General features: G+C 41.1%; 1 protein-coding gene across 1 annotated transcript; it reads left to right on the plus strand.

The window, feature by feature from the left end:
• Positions 1 to 3756: 3756 nt before the first annotated feature.
• On the plus strand, positions 3757 to 27642 carry ptp4a2b (protein tyrosine phosphatase 4A2b). The gene is made up of 7 exons (XM_053333989.1): positions 3757 to 3859; positions 20381 to 20688; positions 21034 to 21142; positions 21225 to 21317; positions 21423 to 21553; positions 24038 to 24112; positions 24763 to 27642. The coding sequence occupies exons 2-7, from the start codon at positions 20684 to 20686 to the stop codon at positions 24872 to 24874; spliced, it is 525 nt and encodes a 174-aa protein (XP_053189964.1). The 5' UTR covers positions 3757 to 3859; positions 20381 to 20683; the 3' UTR covers positions 24875 to 27642.

Here is a 27642-nt window from a genome sequence, read left to right on the forward strand (position 1 = left end):
ATCGATCTGATGGTTTTTCCCTTTTCCCATATGCATGTTGCAGTCATCCTCTTCGCATGCTCTGACCATGACATCACTGCTTTCTAATGGTATACTCCTGATTAATAAATCAAAGTGAACAGTCTGTACTGCCATACAAGTCCAGACTAATATACTGCAGAATTTTGAAGATGCTGTCAACTTAAGAAAACAATGAGGTAAATGGATGACAAATAAAATTCATCCATTTTCTCCTTCACTGCACGTGACTAGTTGCTGGGCAAATGATTTATTTGTAGTTTTCAATAAAAATATTTTCAATAATTCCCAAACCACATTAGTGTCAAAAATAGCTGAATTAGTTCAGCTTAATGAAAGGATCCCTGGCAACAAGCACAGGATGTTTCAGAGTGGAATATTGTCAAACTATATGGCTGGAAATGAGAATTGATCTGCATTTACTCCATGAATAAGTAAAGGGACTGACTGAGGCCCACAGGTTGTGAAATACAGGTTGTGTAACATTTAACAAACCCCTGCCAGATTTCTTGGAGAGGTGGTAGGCCAAGGGTGAGAGCTGTGTATTTGCTCATTTCTGTTGGATGAAACATTAAAGTTACATGCTGTATGCGTATGCATGTGCTTGTATGTTCCAGTATGTGTACCTAACTGCCTGTCACTGTGTCAATATGTGTGTGTGTGTGTGTGAGAGAGAGAGTGAATGTATAGGTGGGAGGGTGGGTGAATGGGTGTGTGTATATGTGTAGTTGTGTCACATTGTCCCCCTGGCATTCAGGTCATAAACACTTCAGCAAAGATAATAATAAACTTGAGTAAAGTTACAAAACATTTGGAAGAGCTCACAGATCTGTCAATGTTCCACAAGAAATTTTACTTAAAAAGGTTGACCTCTGTCAGGTTTTTAAGAAAATCCCAAATAGGTTTACGTTATGACACTCTAATGGTGCCTTTGCAAATTAAGGGAACACATTATAAAATAAGTGATTGATGAATGTAAAAAACAGATTATGGGAGAAAACAGAAATTAAACTGACACACTGAGACAAGAACATTTTTAGACATGAATCACTGGTTAACACTGAACAGACTATTTGCATATTAGTCCAATGAATGGAATAATAGTGTGCAATAAATCTGTGTTGTACAAGTCATGAACAAAAAAGAAAATACATTCTGTGAAATGTACAAGATATTTTATTGATTGTTGCAATTACCGAAGACAGGAGAAAGAAAAAGAGGTTTGGGCAAAATTGTCGGATGTTATTTCACAATGAAAAATTTGGTGCTTACATGACCTTCTCCGTGCCTTTAAATGCCTCAGCTCAGAAAAAAATACCAATGTAACTTCTGCAGCCCCAAATACTTTCATTACACTGAATTAAGGACTACCTTACATCATGATGGAGGAATGTCAATGTACAGAAAGACTGTGCCAAATATTAAACTTTGCAATCAGAATGAATGTATACTCTTTCACTGATTAACAAACATTTTTATAAACCATCAACTATGCAGTGTCACTAAACAGTGACTATTCAAGTTGCTCTGAAAAAGCAGTGCTAGGATAAGGCCTAATCAGTATTTTACATCTATGTAATGCAAACAATGCACTTGTTCCTACCCTATTTGTCTCATAACATGAACACACCCACAGCTGCGATGTATCATTATCACATGAGTCTAAAAGACAGTCCAAGGCTCGTTATGTACTGTATGTTGCCTTTTTTGTCTTCTTCTTTTTTTTGGACATATGAAATGGTGATGTGACTTACATGTGGCTATTACTCGCTGTCCTTATGTTTGTTTTTAAAGACAATGTCGCTTGCGAAGTTTGCCCTGTGTGCAAATCATTTAACAAGTGTCAGTAAGATCCATGTACCGTCTCCATCACAAATTGCTTTGAACTGTTTTCTGTTTTTTTCTTTATAAAAACAACAAAAAAAAGTTTAAAAAAAGCCTTGCTTCGGTTCTTAAGGGATATTTGTTTGTTTTAGTTTCAGTAAATACAAACGGCCATTCCCATTTGCACATGGAATTAATGAAGATGTATTTATACATTTATGATAATTTAATAGGGATGCCAAAACTGACCACCGAAGCCTAGAACGTATAAATGGTATTTAACAGCATTGATGAGTTAAGAGCATTTACAACATGTAGTTAGCATTCTAGCGTTGTTTGTGAAGGATTATTTGTGGACTTGTATTTTCTATTTGTGTAATGTACAATGTATCTACTTATAGGATTTTTGTCATACAAGGCTATTGCGTGCACTCTATGCAATAGAATTTGGGTATAAAATGCACTCTTTTTGATTGAAAATGTTTGTCTGCTTATACAAAATCTACAGTACTTGATTGTATTGATACCACATCAATAAAAACCTTCTTGTATGTTTGTGTCAGATTTCCATTTCTCTGCACTGGAATACATAACACTGCCAATTCTTTGAAAATGTTTGTGTTTATTAGTAGGCTAGTAGTGGTTGTAACCTCTGAGTAGTATTAGTATTAGAAATTCGGTTTTCTCAGTCCAGGATTTCTCCATGGCACGTTTGCTTTAGAAGATTGTTGCAGGTAAAGGAATGGACACTAGAGGGAGATATACAATTATAATGAAATCAGTACTTCAGAATGCAGTTTCATATACAACGACTCTTGTCTGATCTGTCATTATGCTCAGAGCTGCATTGATAAGCCATTACTTGTCAGTTCAGATCACTTCATAACAAATGTGTGTTTGTCAGTCACTTGGAATGTCCTCTGATGACAGATAACAAGAATCGGCTTGAAATGAAAATATAGGCCTAAATATGAATCTTTGTATTAGTTTACCCTGTATTTAGATTCCATCCTCAAAGGCTCTGAAAAGTAATTAACTTTAGGGCAACTTAAGGAACAGAGAGACTTGTGTGTCCACAGATATTTCATTTTCTCTCCTTCTTTACACTAGTGTCTTATGGCCGATGGGATGCATATATTGGGTGCTTAAAGTTTCACTACAACACTTGACTCCATCTAAGATAGCCCACATAAACCCAGAGACACTCTGACGTAGGAAATGATAGTGATAAATTATAATCACTTTCAATTAAAACACCATGATGTATCCTATGGGCAACAATGTGCATAACTCATATGGCTATTTACAACATACATTTTACATAATGTTTTCATCCAATCATATTTCTAGTACAACAATCTATGTGTGGTCATTTTCTGGAACTGTCGTCACCATGGTGAGCTGTCATCACGGACCCGGATTCTTCTTACGTCGTACTGACGCCAGACACATTTCGCCGCTGCATTTGCGGAACCCCGGTAAAGCTCGGACATCCAAACAACATCCTCGCAAACTTGATTTTGACAAAAGTAATACGTGTAGATTAGAGAACAACAACAACAGCAGCTGTTTCAATTGATCTGTTTTTTTAAACTAATAAATAAAGTGAAACTGAGCCACAAAGGACCACAGCAGGGAGACAAAGTACGCATGGATACAGCAAGGTGCAGGCTACGCTATGCTCATGTATTAATTAGGTTGGTGCTTGTTCTCACAGTAGAGTAGGCTAAGAATTAGACAGCGCATGTACAGAAAGAAAAACGCTGATTTTTTCCAGAGGTATTTGATGGTGTTGACGTGCCATGAACTTGTGTTGCTTTCGTGGCTGATATTTCCGACAGTGCTGATGGTGTCGTCAAACTGAGAAGGCTCCTCCCCAACAACAGTCCCCGACCTCCGACGAGAATCCAAGCTGCCACATTGAAGAGGAACAAAAAAGGCGACCTGACAGCGGTTACTGCACTCCCTCCACTTTCTCCGGGGTAGTCACGGGATTTCAATGTTCAGCCTGCTCTTTGTAAGTACCAAATAACTTAACTAACTAAAACGGACCTCTTGTAACTTGTCCCTGATGTGATCGTGTACAATTGCAAAGACCGTAGATTAGCCAGAGCGGGGGTAAAAAGTTAGTTCATATTGTGAGTTGATAAGCACAACAAAAGTGAGCTAAAGTTAGTTGTAGCCTACGAGTGGTTGTCTTGAGTAGATGAAGCGGTGTGGAGCCTCACGCTGGTTAACGGCAGCTCTCAGAGCAAGGCTTAGGCGGCTACAACGTCGTCAAATTTGATCAAAACTGTGTTAACCTATACAGTTATCCACCTTTAATATTCGACACCCTTGTGTGAGTTAACTTTAACGTGGCGAGTGTTAACGTTGTCTGTGAACTGGTCAATAACCGCTCCTAGCTGAGCCTGCTAGCTGAGCTAAGTTAGCTCTGCTGGTAGGACTGAGGCTATTTCCTAGAAGAAGCAGAAGAAAAAAAAAAATTGGACTAGCGTTACGGCCACTCTCATCCGCTTTTGTTTATGTTTTAAAACACAGCACATTAGGTGTTGTGTCTCTATGTTATTGTCCAAACTTCAACGTCGTTCTCAATTTCACAAAATGAGAGCTAACGTTACCCTTAGCTTTACAATGAAGCTCTTGGTTAATCAGTGTAGGTAGCATTTCTCATGGACAACATCTAGCTTAACGTTAACCGAGGCTTTGGTTGACGCTTTAACTGCGGTGTTGGCTGACGTTCACGACAGCGCAACCATTTCAAGGTTTAAAATATAACCCGTGGTTGTGTTTTACAATCTTTCGAGCTTATGTTGGTGTGTACCCATGGTCTCGACAGACGTCCGTAGCTGTGAAAAGCTTTGCTAATAGAGGTAGATAGCGACTGAGCTAACTGCCTTCCGCCCTTTGTGACAAATCTTGACCCAGAGCATGGTTGACCCACTTCTTTTAAGCCATATGCCGCGGTAACACTTGAATAAGAAAGCCAAGGGGTTCATAACCCGATAGTTCCTGTCTGTTATACTGACACGGGTGACCGTTTGCATTATAAAAGTGTCTATTGTTAACTAGCCGGTTTTACTCGGTAAAGTCGCCAGGCTTCCATGTAGAGATGCAGCCAACACTGGGGTTAGGTGGGCCTATAATTTAGCCTTGTCTGGTTTCCTAAAAACAGAAAGCGCCCAGCCATTTAGCCATGTGGGCTGAAGTGAAATGAGGAAATGCACTTGGGGAGGAAGTTGACTAGAGCAGCTGTGACACTAAAGGCCGCAGCACATTCCCATGCCTCTCAGTTTTCAATTTATGACCTTACAATGGTTTGAGTCTCCCCTCTGGTAATAATTTCTAGTGTGTAGCTAATACAAATGAATGGCTTTGGAAACTCCTACTAAAATGGGCGGATGAGTCAATGAGTAACCGGTGTAACAGGTAAGCTAATTACACATTCCCGCTTATGAGTCACTGCAAGGTGACCTAATTTACCTGCGCAAGGGTTAGATGATGATACTTGTTATTGCAATTAGTTATCAAAATAAACCAAAGGCTGGACGATTTATAGTAGAAATAACAGAATATATACTTATGAGCCTTACGTAAATCAAATAATGTACCACTTCAGGTAATTCAAGCTCATATGTGTCACTATTAATCCACTTTAGATAAATAGCAAGACACAGCTGAGGAAAGAGTAGAATTTCACAACTCTTACACGTGAGCACTTTTAGTCTTTATGGCTTATTCACATTTTATTGTGGAAGTAGGTCAGGCATACTGGTGATCTGCTTTATATTATAGCTAATTGACACATGATGCACAGCCCAATCTAGAAATAGCATAGCTCCACTCAGTCCACTTAAAGCAGTGCGCAGTCCACAGCCCGCAGGCTAAAGGCAGACCTTTACAGTAGGAGGCTCTCATTCATGAGATAGCACACAGCAAGTCAGACTACTATTGCTGTACCTGTGTTTCCAGTCTTTGCGTTGTGTTTATTTATTTTTGTGAATGCTTGTGAACTATGCATTTGCAAGGCCCATTGCTCTGTGTTGGACTTATGTGAAACATTCATATCTGCCTACTTCTGTCTCTCTATATAAATATATGTAAAATTTAGAAGTATTCGTGTTTAAGGGAAGTCATAATTAAACCTGAGTCCGCACTTCACATTTTGGGAACTTATGTTTTCTGCTTGCAAAAAGCTGTACAAAGTCCCTCTTAAAGATTGATGGCATCAGCTGGATTTGTATTGGTGGCTTCTGCATATGATTAAATGTGTGTTAAGACTGAAGTGTTAAATGGTGAGTCTAAATCTAACATGATATTTCACACCAACAAAAGTGTTGTTCCTCTGTGTACCAGTGGTATGAAGAAAGGCGGAGTGACAAGAAGGGAAGTTCTCAGCCTTGGTTACCGTAACTGTGAAAGGTGAACCCAGTGTACAGTAACATGACGCCAGTGTATTAAGGAGGGTTACTGGGGGAGAAGAACACCTATGTTGTAGCCCGCTGGCATTCAGCCCATCTAGCCACAGGGTAGCTCTGAGTGTTGAAAGGTCGGGTTGATGAGGTCTGTTCCACAGTGACTGGCTTAACAGATTTGGCCAATTTAAAATCTAGTTTTGCCCCTGGGTCTCTGGCTCTGGTAAGAATGGAACATAAGCTCTGGTTTTACTATGCGTTAGCTTGCTAAGACCCCTGGCTCCAAAACAATTTTGTTGTATTGAAATGAGCCCAAAGTGGAAAGGTAGGATTAGATGCCCACACTTCATGTTCTTCTTTCAAACCTTTAAATGAAAAGCCATATATAATTATGCATTAGTGGCCATGGGCACCTTGTGTGTTTCTTGTGCTGTGTGTTGGTTAATGAATCATGCCCTGGTCGGCACGGTGTTCGTTTACTGTTGTTGCCACAGCACTGGAATAAAGCAAAGGCACAGGCTCTGTTGCACTGGCATTGTCGGACAGATTGACAACTCTTCTAGATGCTGCTGCAAGGCTGGCGACTGAAACTATAGCAACAGGTAGGAATAGGATCTTCCTTTTGTTCATAGTGTTTTTAGCTACCTTGTCTAGCTACAGCTGCCAGAGCTGCAGTACCAGCTGAAAACAGTCCTCTGCCAAAACATGCTATGGTAAAAGGTGTTGTTATTGTTATTAGAGCTGTTGTTTGTAGGCGTGTGCAACTGTTCACCTTCACTGATCCAGAAAGTGTTCTTGTTTTGAAGCAGCTATGGTTTAGAAAATGCTGGGTTATTGCACATGAACAAGCTGTGTTTTCCTATTGCCTAGGCACTGTTTTGTTTCTCACTGTAGCCTTTCTTCATCTCTCTAAGCAGCTTATTAAACGAATAAAACTATGTGACTACTTCCACAACATGACCTCAAGTTGTTTATTGTGGCCATAATCTAAAAAAAGATGGATTTACAACCAGCAGCTGATCTAAGATCACAGGGTATATTTTCTGCTACTGGTAATCAAGTTGGATTGAATGTTTTTTAAGAAGTTCCCAGATCAGTGCGTATGAGCTCTGACCCTCCTCACTGCTGCACCCCCTGCTGCTTTTTCAGCTTTTGCTCTGTGAATGTTTAGAGAGCGCCATTGCTCTTCTCTGATCTCTTCACAAGGGACACCTAAATTCCCTACAGGAGCACTTGTTGCTACCGCTGAGATAATTGTTGGTATGGCAACAGGCATCCCCCGATGCTGCTGTCAGAGGGCCAAGTTGGTCTCCAAATGTCAGAAGAATTGATGTTGCGGTGGTACTCAGCACCCCTTGGCAAAAAAAAAAATGTGAGCAGACATTCTCCTGTCTGAGTCTTTCTGTTGCTGAGCGTCTCTTGCACTCAAACTCATTTTTCTTTTTAATTGAAATATTAAGTTGGTTTCAGTCATTGTAAATATGTCTTAAATTGACTGTACATATTCCAGACATCTGAATAATTGGTTCAACCCACAGTCTGCACACATCTACATAGTACAAGAGCTGTCTATATGAAACTAGTTAAGCTTTAGAGGAGGCGTCTGTCAGTTATTTGCCAGAGCAGTGTTAATTTAATCAGGAATGTGGACGGAGTGCTTTGTATCGTGACCGGCAGCATATCTGTGCACATCTTTGCTTTGCCTTCTAATGTCTTCTTGCTACATTTGTTTGAGTGCAGATAGGCCGCGCTTATTTGACGCATGAGCACGCAGGTAAAGGTGGAGCTTGCCCGTCACAGTGTACCGCACGTGTCTGGCCAGGCTGTGAGATGTCGTCCCGGAGCCGATTTAGGATTGTGACATGAGATTATGTCATATTAAAAGAGCTCAGAGAATGATGGGGATAGTCCCTCAACCCATATTCAAGACCAAGAGAGGAATTTTAGAAAGTGTCCTATCGTCCTGTCATACACATAACATTAATATAAACCATTTCCTTACAACATTGAAGCTCACTGATAAAGATGAAAGGTGATACTGAACAAATAAACTGTCTTACCTTAAACTACGACATGATATCTGTGGTTGTTGCGAGAGGACGAATCGCAACAGTCATTCAGTGAGCCATTGAAACTTTTATGAAAATATTCAAACGCCTTGAGCTCAAACAGGTGTTCCAGTCATTTGAGCTCTTACTGGGGTTGCCATAAGTTTCTTTTTTTAATATCTAAACTAAATTGTACAAATAGTCTTTTTTTAACTTGTTAAATTTTATAGGATTGGCATAAAAATGTCCTCCTCCACATCAGTGTTATACGCAGAAAGCAAACTTTTATGAGAACTTTTTGTCCTCTCCTGCGATAACTGTGTTCTTACACTGCTGCTGTATTTTGTATCTTGAACAAACTGTGTCACATAGCCAGTATTTGATATTTTTCCCAGCTCATGTTAAAGCTAGCATTTGTCAGTGCTGAGAGTCCTTGCCTGAGGCTCCTTTTGTCAGCAGAGAATCTGTTTTTCTTTGTGTTCGTACTCCTGACTATCATTCAAATGATAGTCAAATGTCAGTGTCATGTCTGACTTTGTTTCTCTTTCAAGCGCAATTGTTCAGGTGCTGGTGTTTTTTAATTTAGTGTAAAGTGTGATTAAGAGTGCAACTAGGCCACAGAGGGGACAGAATGGGCCTTTGTTTGGATATATTTTCCTCTTTTCATTCCCATTTCTAAGGTAGCGAGCCCTGGTCTCTTTCAGTCCTTTCCAGAGACGGATCAGTCCTTGTCCCCCCCTCGCCCTCCCCCTGAGCGCTATCAGAGGCCTTTGATCGTCACACTGGTTATCTGTGCTCACTCAGAGGCTGCAAAGCGGTGTGATAAGTGGGCTTTGCCATGTGTGACTGCGTGTGTGGGGGGCTGTTCGTCTGTTCATGGAAATAAGGGTGGGGGTTTGCATATTCTCTCACCTCTCCTACAGCCCCCGTTTACATGGACACAAGAAGCCAGAACAACAAGCTGCTTCACAGGATGATTATCTCCTGTCCTCTGGGGGCAGACAGAGGTAACCTGTTGTGCTGAATAGCTGCTGGTATGAAGATATCCATTTACCAGAATGTCAGCAACATTTAGCCAATGAATAAAACAACTACCTTCATATATTTTTTAAAATCATGATGAGCTTATGACTTTCTCAATGCAATATTAGTGTTTTTCTAGTCTAATTACACAATAAATATAACCATGGCAGTGCATCGTAAGCTGTAAAAGCCAATAACACAGGAAATATAATATACTGTTCAGGTGCACACCCACAGACAACAACTTACATACTGAGCTACTGTAGATGCGGAATACAGTAACTGATAAGCGGAACTAATTGCAAAGCTGTAAAAAAAAAAAAAAAAGCGCACATACAGAAGTGTGACACAGCCTTGATCATGTAGACATGCTTTTACTGTGACAAACCACCCAACAGAGATGTGTGTAATATGCAAATAGCATGTTTTACAACATGGGAGAGATGACGCAAAAATGTTTATCTGTGCTTGACCAGATGGTTTCTAGAGAAATTATCAATGTGTACAGTTTCTGATATTTCATATGAAAGCTGGCTGGCTGTCCTTCTATGGTTCAGGCATGAGGCCTCATGTTAGCATACTGTTTTTTAAAGAGACCATTCATGTGCTTAACATTTATTTAAACCAGTTGGATTTAATTTAGAATATGTGCTCTTTTACACATAAATGCGCTTCCTGCTTTCTTTGAGGTCCAAGAATGCTTTAAAAATGGAAATTAGAGTGCTAATAAATGTGGGGAATACTGCATGATCTTTGCTCTACTAGATCATTCTTATTAAAAGACTCACCTGCACCTTAGTATAGCATTCCTTTTATGTCAGTGGACATTCGGATGCTAAGCCAGTGCAGATGGCTTTGATGTTTCCTCACTTTATTGCACGCCCTCCCGACAGACTTTCGTTATCACTTAGAGCAGATTAAAAGTGTGTGATCCGGGCTAGGTGACATGTCGTGGTGAATCTATAAACTATTTTAAAGGTCCAGTACGGCTGCAAGAATCTAACTTGTAGGCAGCCTTGAGGTGTTTTGTGAGTCTGCTGGGAGGGAGCGTTGCATTTATAGAGGGTCATTCTTTACCCCCAACCTATTTCTAGGCTTGATCAAACACAGTCCACCCACATACATGCTGCAAGAGGAGGGATGTTTCTTTTTCTTTTTTTTCTCTTTACAAGCAACTGTAAAAAGGAAAGTCAGTCTTTTATAATGGTTTTTATACAGTATACTCTTTGCTGTTGTGGCTCACATTTTGTCAACGATGTAAGATCTCTGTGGTATTAACTGTCAAAGGCCGACACCAAACCTTTGGGTTACAGATTTTTAAAGGCACTCTTACATTTCCTGAGTACATTGTAAAATTCTGGCTCAATTGCCACATTTGAGTTTTGGATTGAGAGTCTTGTGCTCTGTCTTCCTCCGAGGACAAGACTTGCCCTGTGGTCTGTTTTTGGGTCCATTTCAAAGTGCTGCTGCCCGAAGTGGGGAGTGTGTATATCTTACAGGCCTGCGGTAATAGCCCTGTGAAAAACACAGGTTTATTATATTTTAAACCGAGACAGCCACAAACTTGAGTCAGACAGTTACGCAGGTAAACGCAGACATGACCAGTTGTGACTCATGACGCAATTACATGGCTCTGATTAGCTGACCAGACCGGAAAGGCAGGTAGCAAAATATTTAGGTCATATTCACTAATAATTCAGGCATGTACATGCACAACAAATGTGCTTTATCAAGAAAACGGACACAATTTCCAATTTAGAGCTGTTGTGCAACTACTTTACTGTACACCCTTTTGGACCTAGACATGCATAACTCAGTTTGGCTTTGAAATGTTACCAAATTCAACCCAGTAGCAACCAAAGGTCTGTGCCTATTGAGTATTTTCCCCAATATAAGGTAGTATTTAACTATTGGTTTTGAGGGCACATTTTCTAGAAACGTACTGTCAAGTGCCTTTTTAAATAAAATGCATTATTATTATTATTATTATTATTATTATTATTATTATTATTATTATTATTATTGATGTTGTTAAATGTGTCTTAATAAGTATTGGCTTGAATAGTTTAGTCTAGATTTGGATAAAATGGAGTACACTTGAGCTGTGGTATAGATTTTCCCCCCATACTTCATAAATAAGCGAAGCCATTCAAACTGTTGCTGTAACCACAACATAAATAAAAAAAAAAATTAAAAAGGAATCAAAAACATTTAAATTTACTTAAATGAATTGGTTCCTAAATACCATATTGACCCAAAACATAATGCAACCCTGATTATAAGATGACCCCGTTTCCAACGCCTGTTTAATGAAAACTACTTTGACTATAACTTACATGATAGTGTAGTTACATAATCTCACATTCTCCTACCAGGCTCTTGGAAATGGTCAAAAGTGATTTTCTCCTGCGGTTGTCAACAACAGCCTGTTTGTCTTTTTGAGCTCATTTGTGACAATGGCAGCTTCACATATTCTGTTTCTGCAGAAGAGACGCTGGGTGACACTTTGGACTCGTGGTGAAATTATTTACTTTGAGTTATGAGTCTTCAGAAGGTCTCGCAGGTTAAAACTGGACTAACAAACACTTCAAAATTGTTCACACTGCATTCATGAGCATTCTTAAAACCTCAGCCCCGAGCTAAGAAACCTTCAAACTCTAACACGCTCACCACAAACACACTTTAAGACATTCGATTCTCGCTAGCCAACCCAACATTAAGGCTACAAACAACCCATAATGCAACACTCTGTCCAGGAGTGAGTTTAACATCAGTACTTTATCTGATGGTATGAAGACAAAATTGTCTTGACCCAGAGTATAAGAGGACCCCATTTTTTCAGATGTATTTCCAGGAAAAAGAAACCTTCTAGTCTTATATTTGGACCAGTGTGGTAAACTTTTATTCCTGTAGTCTAAATGTCTGTTTATTCCAATGTTGTCATCAAGAGGCAGACTTATTTATGTCAAGCCTGGAATAACTCGTGTCCTATCACTTGAGCCTGCGGTGGGCGTGACGTGTTTGTGTTACCGTGGTAATGCAGTAACCATGCACCTCTGAATCGCACTAAATTGTGCCACATAACGGTGCTAAAGAAACTGTCAAAATAAATAAACAATTCACAAGTCGGCTTTTTTTTGACCTTCGATCATTTGGCCACCCTAGCTAAAACCCTTAATCAGAGCGGTATAACCTGTGTGTGTGTGTGTGTGTGTGTCACGTGAAGTGACAGTGAATGTGAGCGGAGCAGAGGAGAAGGTTTTCAGCAAGTTGTCATTCCGGCAGTAAATGGACAGTACAGACTACAGTGTGTCAGGTGATAAAGACAAAAAAACATCTTGTGTTTTGTTTCCCCAACTGCTAGAAAAGTGGTTAGCCCCAAAGTTAGCGACAATGGATTAGCCTAACCTGACCAGGCTCACTTAAGGTGGACTGAACTTTAAAGTGGACCAGCTACTCTCATTTTAGTGTCATCTCACTAAAGCAGTCAAACGAAGGGAAACACCAAAAAAAAGTTCTGGTAGTAGCAGCTATGATGAAGCATTGTAACACCACCTCCCACCCTCATGTCAGGTGACTTAAATGCGCTGGAAATGCTTTGAATAAAGGCGTAGCAGTTCGTCCCGCATCCATGACTACATTCTAAGAAAGCCATCGGCAGGCACATTATCTGTAATCAGTCAACAAAGCACGAGGCCACAAAGAATCTACTGACTTCAAGTATCACTTTCAGCCCGGCGCTCCTGTTTTCAGATCTGAGGAGCGCACAGGCTCACGGGGAGGCACAGCAACAGTTTAGGATCTCTTTCTGAGTTCACTTTTGCATTTAAAGCCTCTATCTCACAATGCTGTCTTGTCCAGGCATGCCTGGGGACTTTAGCGTCTTGCTTGTTACACTAGATAGACTGGTGAGGCTCAGAAAGAATAAAAGCTTAACTATTGTAGCTTATTGTAGTTTTGTGTGTGTGTGTGTGTGTGTGTATGTGTGTTTGCTTTCTTGTGAGGCTGTGTCTTTGTCTTAGTGTGTGTTGAAGCATGACTGATGGTAAGGGAGAGTTGTACACACCACTTCCTTTATGTGTGCAGTGTTTGCTAAATGCTGCTGTGACCTGTCACCATACCCCGCATCGACAGACCCCCTTTTTAATCTTGGACTGTGTCCCGGGACTCCATAGCAGGCTTTTCGTCTTTATTAGGCATGAAGTTAATTCTCTTACCTTGTGACCCACTAAATGCGCCGAATGTTTCATTGAGCACTTTCTCAGACTTGGCCTAAATAAATTTGTTTGAGAGTTTTAGATGTTTTTGTTTTTTTGTTTTTGCTTTCATACACAAAACTCCTGACCAGTGGGTTGATTGTGCAACAGACATCCATGGCAACAGAGCGTGCCCGCTACGTCACATTTGTAAACACTGAAAATGCTTTTGTAATACTGTTACTGGGGTCCTGCTGACATGCAAATGGTGAAAAATAGTCATCCCTGGGTGATACAGCAACACCTTCACACCAGGCCAATGTCTTATTTACCGTAACAGTAAAGGCTTTCTCTGTGTGTGTGTGTGTGTGTTGTGCTGTGGTTTAATGCATGTGTTCACACCACGAAAGCGAACTTGCTGCTGTGATCAGCCACTGAAGAGCAGTCAGATTCATACTGTATTCACACTGTGCACAATGATGGAGGACTTGAGTGGGGTATTTTGAATTAATTAGGTTTAAGTAGTGAGTCAAATTCAGAAAAAATACCTTTTGGGTCCACAACACCTCTCCAATTGGCTCACATGTGAAAAATGCCCTAAAGGTAGATATATATGTGTGTGTGTGTGTGTGTTGGTGTGTGTCAGTAAGTAGGTCTGTTCATATAAAGCAGTCACTGAGACTTGCCAACCAGCCGCCGTTGTTGTTGTTGTTGTTGTTTTTTCCCTCTCCACTTGAAATGAATGAGTTGCAGCAGTTGCTTCTGCGCTGTCGGTGCGAGCAAATAGTTAAGTTGAGGACGGCTCCAATTTGAGGTGAGATCCACCCATACTGATCCGCCCACCCAGACTTATCAACAGCATTGACGTCACCGCAGGCAGCCAGCTGGACCATCGGGCAGGTGTGATCCTTTGCTTTATCTCAGCCGTAGTTACTGCCAAACTCTCAGCTCCTTTCTTCGGCCTTTTACTAGTGTTTATTACTTTTGGCTTTTATTCTCCCCTTTTTGTTTAACGTTGCTCATCCATTGGTATTTATGTCCACATTATACATTTTATTTACATCTCACCACCATATGTGTTTTTCTTTTTCTTTTTTACCCCTGTCCTCCTTGACTTTTTCAAGCATATCATTTATTTTTTATTTAGGAGTCACAGAGGCCACAGGAATGAAAACACACCTCAGTGACACTTGGCCTCATTTCTTTACACACTGATGGATTGTGTGTGTCTGTGTGTGTGTGTGTGTGTGTGTCTGTCTGTATATGTTGTTAGTTCCCGCTGATTCTTGTCAGTGAGTCTCCGATCAGTGGCAGCTAAATCTGTCACCTGCTATTCATGTAAGTGTGTATTTGTTTATAGAAGCGTGTAGTTTGAGTGAGACTCTAAAAACAGAAGTGTGAGCACCGGGTGTAGCAAACAGGTGTCTCTGAGTGACATGGGTGTCAGGGTTTTTATCTTTATCGTGCCATCCATGCTGCACCCACTCCAATGAGAACAGGACTTCCTCGCTCCTACCCTCCCTCCCTCCCTCCTCACTGTCCATCCTGCCACGGATGACAAGCGCTCGCCCTTCCTCATCGACTCGGCTCCCACACAGCAAATTAGCCCTCCAGCTGCTTCAAGGCAGTACAGTCTGGTCATGCCCAGTCTGGATCCAGACAAAACACGAATGAGACTCAGGCACAACCTCAGACCACTAGACAGGGTTGCATGTAATACTAACATCTTTCACAAGAGAGGAAGAAGATGGACTCAGACATTCCACATTTTGTGTGTAAAAAGTCTGACGTTTTGCCTCCGTGCCAGTTTGAATATTCCACATCCAGACATTTGGGCTCATTTGCTCAAGTGTGTATGGTGTTTTTTCTTTCTAATTATAGAACAACCCCCCTCACCCTTGTGGCAAACACATTGCCCCAGTCTGATCACGACTATGTACATTGTGTACATAGCGTATGTATATGCTAGTGGTGGGAGAGTGCCAGAGATATGCCACCTGCCAACTATCAGGTGTCCATCAGACCTTCCCACGGCCTTAGGTTTACAATTATGGAGACTCATCATGGCGGTGAAATTCCTGACGCAGTGAAAAGTTTTCAATCTGCACTTCGACTGTAACTGTTTACTGTCTTCACACCCTGTATCTGTGATGAGTTTACAAACTCCTCTGGCAGTGTTTAATCTGTTGCTGATATTAAAACATACAAGCTACTACTGTATAAAAATGTAAATCACACTACAGTAAGAATTTTTTTTTTTCATTAGTACGACTTAAAACAGGACACATCTTTAAACTTTGTAAGGCGGACGCATGAATTATCCTGAAGTGATGAGTTAGCATTTACCCTGGTTCCCATTCTTGTGTGACTTTATCACCTGTTTAGGTTTGCATGTCCTTTTCTCTACTGAGATACACTGACCCTTATCAGCTGGTACTGCTATTCCGCGCTATCTCACACATACCATTTTACTTTCTCCCTCTCTTTTCATTCTTTCTTTTTAGTCCGAAAGTTACTGTAATTTTTTTCTCATGTGAACTCCGGAGAAAAATGTCCGGAGAATCAGGTCTAAACATTGTCTCGAGTCCCCCTTTTCAGATGTGTGGCACACATCAGGAGATGATCTGTGACATGTTTTCACCTACTAGAAATACTCAGTTTGGCCTGGGGAAATGACTCAAAAGCTACATGTGGTCGTGCAAGCAGGCTTGTAATTTTGTCATTAACAACCTGCCGTTGCTCCCATTTGTCCGACTAATTTGGCGTTGGCACTCACTCCCCAGTTAGACATTTTCTTTGGTGTCTACGTGTAAATGGCCCTTCTTCCTCACCCTTGGATGTTTTTATTCCTCTGGTTTTTGCGTCAGTCGCATGATAGAAAGGTCATCAACACGCCCACTTGCTTGCTGTGAATTCTCTGGAAAATGACCTGCAGTATTCACACATTGGCTCAGTCGGACATTACATGGACATTGTACTAAGGAGCTGGCAGGGTAAAGTCCCGTTTAACTGATTCGGACATTTGCGTTCTCACATACAGCTCTTCTGGGTAATGTCTGGATAACTTAGGGTTGCAGTGCATGTGTGGAAGGGGCTGAGTTTTGTGGGATAGGCCAACTGATTTTGGGAAGTTCTCCCTATCAACTCTCAGCTAGTTTCCCCTCCTCACTCGTTTCCCCTCCCTCCTCTTGCAGCACAACTCCAACAGCAGAGCACGTGATGAGGAACAGGGCACCAAGGGAGCTTTCTCTGGGCTGCTGCGTGGGCCTTTGCTGTTACTTAATGACCTTTCTCCTAGTTTTACATATATATTTTTTACATAGACTCACATTCACTACAGGCTGGATGTAACCCAAAATACATCAAATTAAAACGGAGACATCATTTAGCTGAGGTGTACCTGCCACAGCAAGGAAACTGATTCCACCTCAAGAAAAGGCCTGTGTTCAACCTGGTTATTACTGAAATGAACAGCTGGTCAACTGACTGTTTTATCCTCAGAAAACTTATATGCAACAATTTTGATAATCAACTAATTAAGACTTCTTTTTTTCTTTTTCTCAAATGTCTCTCAAACATGTTCTATCTTTTTTTAGTCTCATATGATAGTAAAGGTTGGGTTTGTAACTATTATTGGGATAAAACAAGACAATTGAAAACCACTATGTGCTTGAGGAGCTGTTGTCTGTATTTTTCACAGTTTTCTGCCATTTTAAACATTCAAAATTTTAACATTTATTGAGAAAGTCACTCACAAAGTCAATGGGGAGTCACTTGGGAAAATAGTGGTTAGTAGCAGCCTTAAACTTTAATCTGGGCTTACAGGCATCTGCCACTGCAACTCTCTTTGATTACCCTGAACTCCACTGTGACATTTGGGGAGACAGGATGCTGTCCAAGGATTTCCAAAATTGGGCTTTGGGTATTTAGCGCTGTATTAGTGATGGTGACATGGCCCATTGGTTTATGTAGTGGGAATGGGTCATTGGAGTTGGTGTTGGTGATTGAATACAAAAATGCATGTTTTTTAAATTGTATTTATTGTTCAAATGGTAAGTTAATACAAAGGTTGCTGTCTTGTCTGCAGCAAGTCTTTTTTGTATACTCCGCTGCTTGTTTCCTGTGTGGTTAAACATTGTTTCGCTACTACAAATGGGTCTGGTGTGTATGTGTGTTGTGTTCTCCCTGCATCTGTGCAATGTGTGACCGCAGGATCATTTTGCAAATTTCAGTGATTTGCATATGTACCCGACAGTGTTGTGATGATTGCAGGCTGCCCGGCAGGCCTGGTGCTGCCACTTTATTCACTTCCTTATTGACAAGCTCACTCAAGTCAAGACAGACGTGTGGTTGTTAAGCAGTGTACAGTAAATGTCTCCATCACATGACCTCAGTGAGTCTGCTTATGTTTAGAGTTTATGAAGGCTTGACAATGTCTCTATTTCAGCTCTTACACTGTTAACCTTGATATTGTGTTCTGTGTTTTGTTCCTCACTGCCATTTGGATTTTTTTTATAGCCCTGCTAGTCCCTACATGGACCCTGTGAACTTACTTTGCGCATCCGGGCCACCGTCCGCAACCTAGTTTCATCTCTAAGCACAGTTTGTCATTGTGGTGTCCTTGGTGTGTCTGGTGGTTCTTTTCTTCTTCAGCGTTTCCCTCAAGTGTGTCTCTGAGTTTGTGCAGGTTAGGCTGTGTTGACCCAATTAAATATGATCCAGGAAGTCGATTTAGAGCTACAGATTAGTGCTTTTTCTTTTTCTTTTTTTTTTTTTTTGGCCTCTTAGGTCCCAAACGCTGCACGATGGTCTGTAATACTCAGACAGGATTTGACCACTCCAGCAACCTTCTATGACAGTGATCGCAAGGTTAACATTCGTATGTGACATTCACGTTACAGTGTAATCCAGCATGTATATGATTGCCAGATGGTCATGTTTAAAAAGTTGAGTCAGGTTCAACATTTTGCCAGCACCCTCACTGCATTAACATACGGTCCCCATTCAAATGAGTGGGAGGGCTGTGATTTTTCTTGCAGACCTCTTGTAGGTCTGAACGCCCCCTTATTCCTCCTGAACATTCTCCACAGTGAGGTGAAAAGCACATGCTAACTGTCCGTCCTTTTCATTTCTGGAAGATGGTTTAAACAAACCACTTTGTCTGCATACAGCAATGCCACTTTATGTTCAGTACTACTCAGAGGTGGTAATTAAAGGCGTCACAGAAGGATAGGGACTATCAAAAAAAAAAAAAAAAAAAAAAAAATCAAGTCAGTTTTTATTGCCCTTTTTAGCTGTTGCCAAGTATAAAAGATGGAGGGGAGAAAAGCAGGGCAAAGCAAAGAGTAGAAATTAAGAGAGAAAAGTGGGTTGATGCTTCCCTTTGACAGAGGCTCTGTGGTTGGCAGTTAATTGAGAGGATAAGTGACAGTGGGGTTGTAGGTGGGAGCAAGACAAGAGGAGAGAGGTTTTGTGGATTTTGAAGAGTGGCTTTGGTTTGCAAAATGAGAAGCCTTTTAGCTGGCGCTTCAAAAAAAAATATTATTATTTTAGCTATACTAAAAGAGAAGCAGATGGGGAGGAGAGACTAAATAAAAAATGGTCGTATACCTTTCTTCACTGAAGGTAAGTCTCCTGAGTAAATTGTGACAGGGTGAAATAGTAATGGAGAGATACAAAGAGAGCACAGAGAGTCTTGTGTCAGTCTCAAGGAGGTGAAAACGGGGAGCGTGGGACTGAAATGCTCGGCCCGTTTGAAGCTTTGCCCACCCTGTAATCCTCACCTTGTGACTACTGCCTGTGACACGGTGCTAAAGTCCAAGCCCTTTCTTTCAGTTTCCCTCCTACCGCTTAGTGTGTGTGTGTGTGTGTGTGTGTAGTGATATCCATCTCTCTTCATCCACTTTTTCCTCCACCGCCCCCTCTCCTGCCCATTCTCTCTCGCTCCCTCCCATGTTGCTCTGAGACGGTTCCAGCCAGTTTGTGGCGGCTGGGTTTAGACTGACCTGGACTTGGCACAGTTTGACCGACTGCTCTCTGGCTAGTTACAGACCAGACATTACCTGTTCTGTAAGACACTTGTGTGGAGTGTGTGTGTGTGTGTGTGTGTCCATAGTGCTCATATTATTAGTTTCCATTTTTGTTACAGGTGGTGAAATAACAGTGATGTAATCCAAAGGTAAAGTCAGTTCACAGCAGACTCATAACTGGGGCTGTAAGGAAGAGGCAGTTATGGCGGTAGAGTTTCTGGACTCTGGATTAGAGACATAAAAGTCCAGGAAGCAGAAACTTGAGAGGTTCACAGGGCTAATTAAACTTTTAAGTTTAGGATGTAACACTCTTCTCCCAGTGTGACCACAACTTTGAGCATGCTGCAGATTGTGTTACAGTTAATCACAAAGACTGGAGTAAATACAGGTTAGGAAAAGAGTTGTGGAAATGAAGATAAAGTTGTAGTAGATGTGAGTAGGGTGGAATGATTTGGGGAATACTTTTTCCTGTTTTGTTCTGACCAATATTGCAATTGAAATTGTTTAATGCAAGTTAAACCTCAGGCTTGTGTTGGTCTGTGGTGATCACCGAGATGTTTATGTACAAAAAGCAACAGCCAAAATTGGTTTATTTGCCATCTCACACAATCACTGGACAAGAACTCCAGCTGAGTAAAATTTTAAAGGAGACAGTTGTCAATATGGCTGGTTCATTCAACGGCTGCCGATTTAAACTTTCTCTTCCTACAGGTTTTAATTGAGCAGTTAAAAACAATAAATTGTTCAGCAATAGATGTTTGTCATTTAATGGCAATTATTATCACCCAACCTCACTCTCCTCTCCCCTCTTTCTCCTCTCTCTGCAGGGTTTCAGTGTTGACTTGAGCCGTACCTATATGGCGTGTGTGAGCGGAGAATTTTGCCAGGCACAGCACCTCACCTCCGTGGAGAAGTGAATCGGCCGCCCCCCGAGGGACTACGCTACCCAGAAACCCCCCTGACTGCCAGCACACTAGGAACTGCTGACTCTTCCAAAGGCCTCCCCCTCCCTACCTCCCCGGGATATTGCGTAGTCCTTGGCCCGACTGCCCTGCCGTGTCCCAACCAATACGAAAGACCTTTGCTTTCCACTTTCTCCTCGAACAGCCAATCACAAACAGCTCTCCTGAATGGGGTAAACTGATTGGATGACTCCTGGATAGTCTCTCCATCTTTTTTTTCCTTTTTTTATTCTTTTAAATTTTTTTGATTTGGTATTATTTCTTTTTTTTTTTTTTTTTTTTACATCCCGGAGTACTGTGGACTAGTTTATTCCTTTTTGTTACCCTTCTCTGTGTACATCTTCCCCCCCCCCATAGTTGAACACCTGTTGTCCTCCTGACCATCCTTCTACACGTGTTGTCATTTTTATTTATTCAACCCTTTCCTCAATACATAAATCCTAGCAGTCTTTGCTGACTTCTGAGCCAAAAAGTCGCTTTTGTTTTGTAAGAGTATTGTATTGTAATTGTTTTTTAAGCCGTCTCGCCAACATGAACCGCCCCGCTGCAGTCGAGATCACCTACGAGTGCATGAGGTTCCTCATCACCCACAACCCCACCAACGCCACGCTCAACAAATTCACAGAGGTATGCCCTCAGCTGTCTGTTTTGATATCTGTGTGCCTCCACTTGTAAGCTATGTGTCTAAAAGCTTTCCTGTGCCTGCCAGGAACTGAAAAAGTTTGAGGTGAACACGCTGGTGAGAGTTTGTGATGCCACCTATGATAAGGCTCCAGTAGAGAAGGAGGGGATACAAGTCCTGGTAAGAGTTCAGACACACACGCACGCACAAATAGTGTACATCTACTCATTCTTACTTAAACACTCACACACATTGTCTTTTTCCGTGTGTGCATTCTGTCTGTAGGACTGGCCTTTCGATGATGGCGCCCCTCCTCCCACCCAGATTGTGGACGACTGGCTCAAGCTGCTCAACAACAAGTTTCGAGAGCAACCCGGCTGCTGCATCGCTGTGCACTGTGTGGCAGGGCTTGGCCGGTGAGTTGCTAGCTGTGTTGATGTGTCTAGAGGTGTGACAGCAGCTCAAGAGGCAGACTGTTTGATTTGTTGTATGGTCTAAAACTCCCTCCTTCCAATACAACAAATCCACTTATCCAGATATGTCAGTTTGAAGAAAGGCAGGTGTGTGGACGTTTTTATCGACTGATTTTTTCCATTCATTCATTTTCCACTGCTTATCTGTATCCAAGTCATGATAGCAGCAGGCTAAGCCAGCTAGCCTAGACACCTTTCTTCCCAGCCACTACCTTGACCTGCTCCTGGGGCAACCCAGGGCGTTCCCCGTCCAAGGAATTCCTCCAGTTGTTTGGCATACCTCTGCAGGGTGGTTTCCAGGAACTGCATGAACCACATTAAAGGATAGGTTCACATTTTTTCTAGTCTGACTTAAAACAGTAGTCACATTAAGATATGATTTTCGTGCTGTAATCATTGTTTATTCTGGCAATTAACAGATCCATGTATAATGCACTTTCAATGTAAGTGATTGAGGACAAAATCCACAGCCCTCCTTCTGCAAAATATATTGAAAAGTTGACGTGAAGCGAATATGATGCATCAGCTGAAATTGATCGAATCAAGTGTTGACATCTTTCAAAGTTAGTCTGCTCAGTGCCAAATGACGTCTTTCCCTTACCATCTTTCCACTACAGCTGATCAGGAAAACAGCCTACTAGACTAGACCACTGAAGTCTCATATTTTTTTCAGAAAAAAACATTAAATACATTTTAGCTTAAAATGAGGACTGTGGATTGTGTAGCCCCATCACTTATATAAGTGTACATAAACCAGTAGAAGAGCATCTTTCTATGTACATATGGGCATCTGTCTATTGGTGGAAAACAGACTTGATAAATTGTGAACCTTTCCTTTAACTGGCTGCTTTGTCAGTAAACAAATCAAACATCTACATTGATACATGGTAGCCATATTTGTCTTCCATAGTTCTGGCTGTTTACTGTATAATGTAGTTCATTCAACTTAATCTCTCACCTTCTGTTCCGCTTCCTGTTTGTATTAACTGGTTACTGTGATGCTGCTGTTGGGGTGTGCTTAGACCAGTGTCCATTTCATTTCTCTTGCCTCAAAGTGACTCCAGAGAGATGTGGGTCTAGAGTAATTAGGCTCCACTAACACACAGTCTTTTCCTGTTGGATCCATGGATCACTTGTATTCATTAAATCTGATGTGTGTTTACATCAATCTTTTAATCTATTTTCTGGCCCTCATCTCCACCCCCCTACTGGCTTTGCCACTTCTTGCTCCTTCTCTCAGGCTTCTGGCTGTCTTGGCCGGGTGTTAAATGGAACATGCTGCACTGTACCAGTGTCTTATCTGCCCAGTTTCTCACTCTAAATACTCACCGGTGATTCATTCAGTATCTTGAATGCTGTCCTCTCTTCTTAGCGCCAGGGGTTCTGTAAATAGAAAATCAGCTGGTTAGGTTGTCTATCAGTACTGATAGTAGTTTGTTGTCATTGCCTCTGCAGACTTAAAAAGGAAAAGAAACACCATTTGCATATGATCTGTGTGTTGGTCATGAGGTTGCACAGGCAACGTCATATTCACCGAGCATTGTGGCAGTGCATTACAAACGAGTAATGCTGAATAACAGCAAAAGTGTGAAAACAAAGAAGGCAGGAGCACATGACTTGGGCGAGCTAGTGTGAAAATGTCTTTCCTGGCCACAAAGGCACAACAAGCCAATCAGTTCTCAATGGCTTGCAGCGTTTTGCATTGCTGCGGCATTCCAGAGGTTTTATAATTCCCACTATTGGTTAGATTGGCATTTTCAGAATTCATCTTTCCTTCTTTCCTGTCCTCTGTTTACTGCAGTCAGCTGGCTTTTCCACAGTGCTCCAGCCTGATCTGTTTTACACCAGCCAGCTTTCTTTTAAGGCCCTCCATGTGTAGGCTGCAGCTATTCGCTTTTGTTGTTGTTTGTCCTTTCTTTAGCAGTGTTCTCACCCCTCCTGTCACACTATTGCACTGTTTTTTTCCTTCTTATTTTCTTTCTATCTTTCCTGTCTCACATGCTCTCCCTTTTTATGTGAGAGAAAAACGTCTCAATGAAACGCCCTGTCAGCATTGAGATCTGACCTGCCAAGCGGTCTAGAAAGTTTTTTTTATTTTTTTTAAAACATTTATTTATTTTTTCTCACCCTATCTCTTTCTGGTGAGAAATGAGAAGGTTGTCTTACTGTAACTTATCACTTTTGTGTGTGTGGCTGATGGTGTGAGCATAGTGCCCCAGCAGGTTAACATTGAACTTGTGCACCCCTGTTGATTTCCCAGGGCTATTTCCCAGGTTTGACCCCCCCCCCCCCTTCCTCCTCCTCCACCACCATATTACTATGGAACCATGTGAACCATGGCATTTAATCTTCTGTTCTCCTTTTTTCCTCCTTTGATTCTCTCAACTGTCTCCTTGAACTGGTCCACTGGATTTCTTTACCTCTCAGAGCTCCAGTCTTGGTGGCCTTAGCCCTTATTGAGTGCGGGATGAAGTATGAGGATGCTGTGCAGTTCATAAGGCAGTAAGTACCCTTCCTCTTTATTTTTTACTTTACAGGTTGAATAAAGATAAAGTCTTTAAAGTGCTTTGTGGAGTTTTCTGTCAAACAAAAAAAAGTTGCTCATCAAACAACATTGAGGTCTGACAAGTGTCAAATTAGTTTCTTTCCTTGGACATTTGCAAAGCACACTTTAAAATCCTGCTTCCATGTTTATTAGTTTACAGGCTTCCTCTTTCCTGCTTCCTGTATATCAGTGGAATAATGTGAAACCATTGGCAGACCTTTGTAACATGTTTACCTGCTGGCACACACAAGTATGAGGCAGACAAAATGGGAACCAACTCGTAAAAACTGCTCCCATGTGCTACTAGAGGACAGAAACTCCACAGGTTACTCTTAAGTCAGTAAAATGGGGCAATATGTGTGCATAAAAACAGGTTGCATGTGAAAGAAGTGTATTTTGGGCATTTTTAAAATACTAAAATTGAAATTATAACTGAATTGCAGAGTCTGGTTGTACTGCTAGAAACAAAGCTGTACCCTGCAGGATGCCCAATGTTGGATAAGACAGCCATGCTGTAGTGTGTTTAGCACACTGTGCTCTTTGCTCTCTGTTCTTCATATAATTTTTTTAAATCCCTGCCCTCGTTTTTTCTCTCTGTATTTCATAGGAAGAGACGTGGAGCCTTCAACTCCAAACAGCTTCTTTACCTCGAGAAATACAGACCTAAAATGCGTCTGCGGTTCAAGGATACCAACGGCCACAACTGCTGCGTGCAGTAGGCTACCTGTCAGTGCATCTTTCTATGCACACCTAGTGGGGAATCTTCCGACCAGGGGAGATATAAAAAAAAAAAAAAAAAAAAATGAAGAGAGTGCTATCAGTAATTATTGTGATGATTTGTTAACACTGAGTCATGGTTAATTGATCAGAAAAGCAAGCGATCGAATGAATGAATCCAGATCTGGGGATCCACCAGCCGAACCAATGAATGGAAGGTCAAAGCACACAGATAGGCCCGCTTCCCGGTTATACTGTCAACCACGGGCCAGAATTTTTTCAACTTGAGTCCATCCTGTTTCCTCTTTTTTTTTTTTTTTTTTGTTTCAGTTGTAATCATGGGATAACATTTTTCCATTTTGTGATTTTTTTTTTTTTTTTTTTTTTTAAACACACAAACAGTGCTGATGAAATGTTAAAGCATATTCTTAATTTTTATTTCCACAAATTATTGATATAATAAGATTGGGCCAGAATAATGTATCTTTTTAAAAACATTTTTAAACTTTGAACACATTGTGACTGTCCATTTTGGTATTGGGGTATTTTTTTGTTGTTTTTTTTTTGCACAAAAACTAAAAGGTTCACCTGAAAATGCAGTAATGTTTTCCTTTTACCCTTCACTTGCTTAAAGTCACTTTCAGTTTAGGGGTTCACTGAGTTTGAATATGTCTGCAATATTTATTCACAAGATGATATGTGTGGCCGTTATGAGTTTGGCAGGGGCAAGGACACTTTGTTTTCCAATAGTTTTGTTTTCTTTTTTTAAAATCCTCTAAGAGCCATGTCTTTTTTTTTTTTCTCGTTTTCTTTTTTTATTACCTTGTTGGAGTGCAATAATCAGTCCACCTCAAAAGCCCACCAAACCCTGCTGACATCCCACACACACATACACACATACACACATACACACACAAACACACAAACACAAACACATGCGTGCACACACACTTCAGATTCACATCCGGGCAGTAAAACAGGAAAAACTTGGCAACCTCTGTGATAGGTACTTCTGCTTTCATTCATTCTCCTCTACAGGGCAACAATAGGACTTCCCTAATTATGTGTATTTAAACTTATACACAGTGGAAATAAAAAGTTTACGCACCCTTATGAAATTGCAGGTATTTGAAATGCAAAAACAGAAATATCAATGTAAATGTCAGACTTGTTCCGTCTTTAATGTGCTCTTCCAACAAACAATAAATTAGGAGAAAAACAATTATTAGGAATATTTAAGATTAGAAAAACTACAACAGCCTGATTGCATATGTTTTCACACCCTTTCATAATGGGGGCTCTAGCTGTGTCCAGCTGTGTTAACCAATCACACTCATAATAATGCCTTTAGGTAAATAGTATTCACCCACCATCAATGAAAGTGATTCTGATTAAAACCAGATAAAAGTCAGCTGTTACTGTAGGATCTGTTTGTGGTTGCATCGTACTGGGGGAGCCATGGTCTGTTAAGAGCTACCAAAGAAGCAGATCTAATTGTTGAAAAGTACCAATCAGGACAGGGATATAAAATAATATTGAATATTGAAGGCATTGGATGTACTATGGAGCACTATCAAAACCATCATCAGTAAGGGAGAAAATGTGGTACCACAGAGACATTGCAAAGAAGATCAGGAATACCCTCCAAAGGTAATGGGAGGACAGTGAGAAAACTTATCAGGGACGCCAGCAAAAGGCCAACAGCATCACTGAAGGAACTCCAGGAATTTCTGGCAGGTGCTGGTCACTCTTTGCGTGTGACCACCATCTCCAGTATTCTGCACATGTCTGAAATATGGGGTAAGGTAGTGAGTCAGAATCCCTTTCTTCCAAAAAGGATTATCCAACCATATCTGAATTATGCCAATAGATGCTTTCAGTCAGCCCAAACCATGTGGGTAAATGTGTTATGGTCTGTCAAGAACTTTTTAGCCTTAATTGTAAAATATATGTTTGGTGTAAAGCCAATCAAGCACATCATCCAAGGAACACCATACAGACTGAATGCTTTGGGGCTGCTTCTCTTCAGCTGGGTCAGGGGCTTTTGTCAAGATATACGGGTAACGAATAGTTCCAGATATCAAGATATTTTGGCACAAAACCTGCTGGCCTCTGTCAGAAAGCTGAAGATGAAGAGGAATTTCACATTCCATCATGACAGTGACCCAAAGCACACATCCAAGTTGACCGAGGCATGGCTTCAGAAAAGGAAAATCAAAGTCATGGAATGGCCCAGTCGGAGCCCAGACCTCAGTCCCATCGAAATATGTGGAATGACCCAGAGAGCTGTACACAGGAGATCCCCTCGCAATTTGAAGGAACTTGAACTTTTTTTTTTACAAAGAGGAGTGGGATAAAATTCCAAAGTCTAGATGTGCAAAGTCAGTACAGACTTGCTTCACAAAGACTTGCTGCTGTAATAAGGGGCTTCCACCTGGGGCAGGGTGTGCAGGCTTACGCAAATGTGGGTGTTGTAGTTTTGTTCCTAATTAGCAGGTTTTTTTTCCTTGGATTTTTGTTTGCTGGAAGATCACATTAAAAATTGTATGGCAGACGTTTATGTTGCATTTCTACCTTTACATTTAAAAAAACCTGCAATTTCATAAGGGTGTGCAAACTTTTTTTTATCCACTGTACACAGCCTAAGATCCAATCTGAAAGGTAAGGTGGAGAAGAATGAAAATGGTCAGTTTTTTATTGTCGTACCCATTTTGAAAACATCCCCAATTCGTATTGGTTCTTTAAAGATAAATAAATTGAAATAAAAAGC

Source organism: Scomber japonicus, chromosome 15 (genome assembly GCF_027409825.1).
Source record: "Scomber japonicus isolate fScoJap1 chromosome 15, fScoJap1.pri, whole genome shotgun sequence".
NCBI lineage: Eukaryota > Metazoa > Chordata > Actinopteri > Scombriformes > Scombridae > Scomber > Scomber japonicus.

Coding starts and splice junctions, on each gene's coding strand:
- ptp4a2b (XM_053333989.1), top strand. Junction 21,143..21,224: donor CGCTCAACAAATTCACAGAG/GTATGCCCTCAG, acceptor TGTGCCTGCCAG/GAACTGAAAAAGTTTGAGGT. Junction 21,554..24,037: donor TGTGTGGCAGGGCTTGGCCG/GTGAGTTGCTAG, acceptor TTTACCTCTCAG/AGCTCCAGTCTTGGTGGCCT.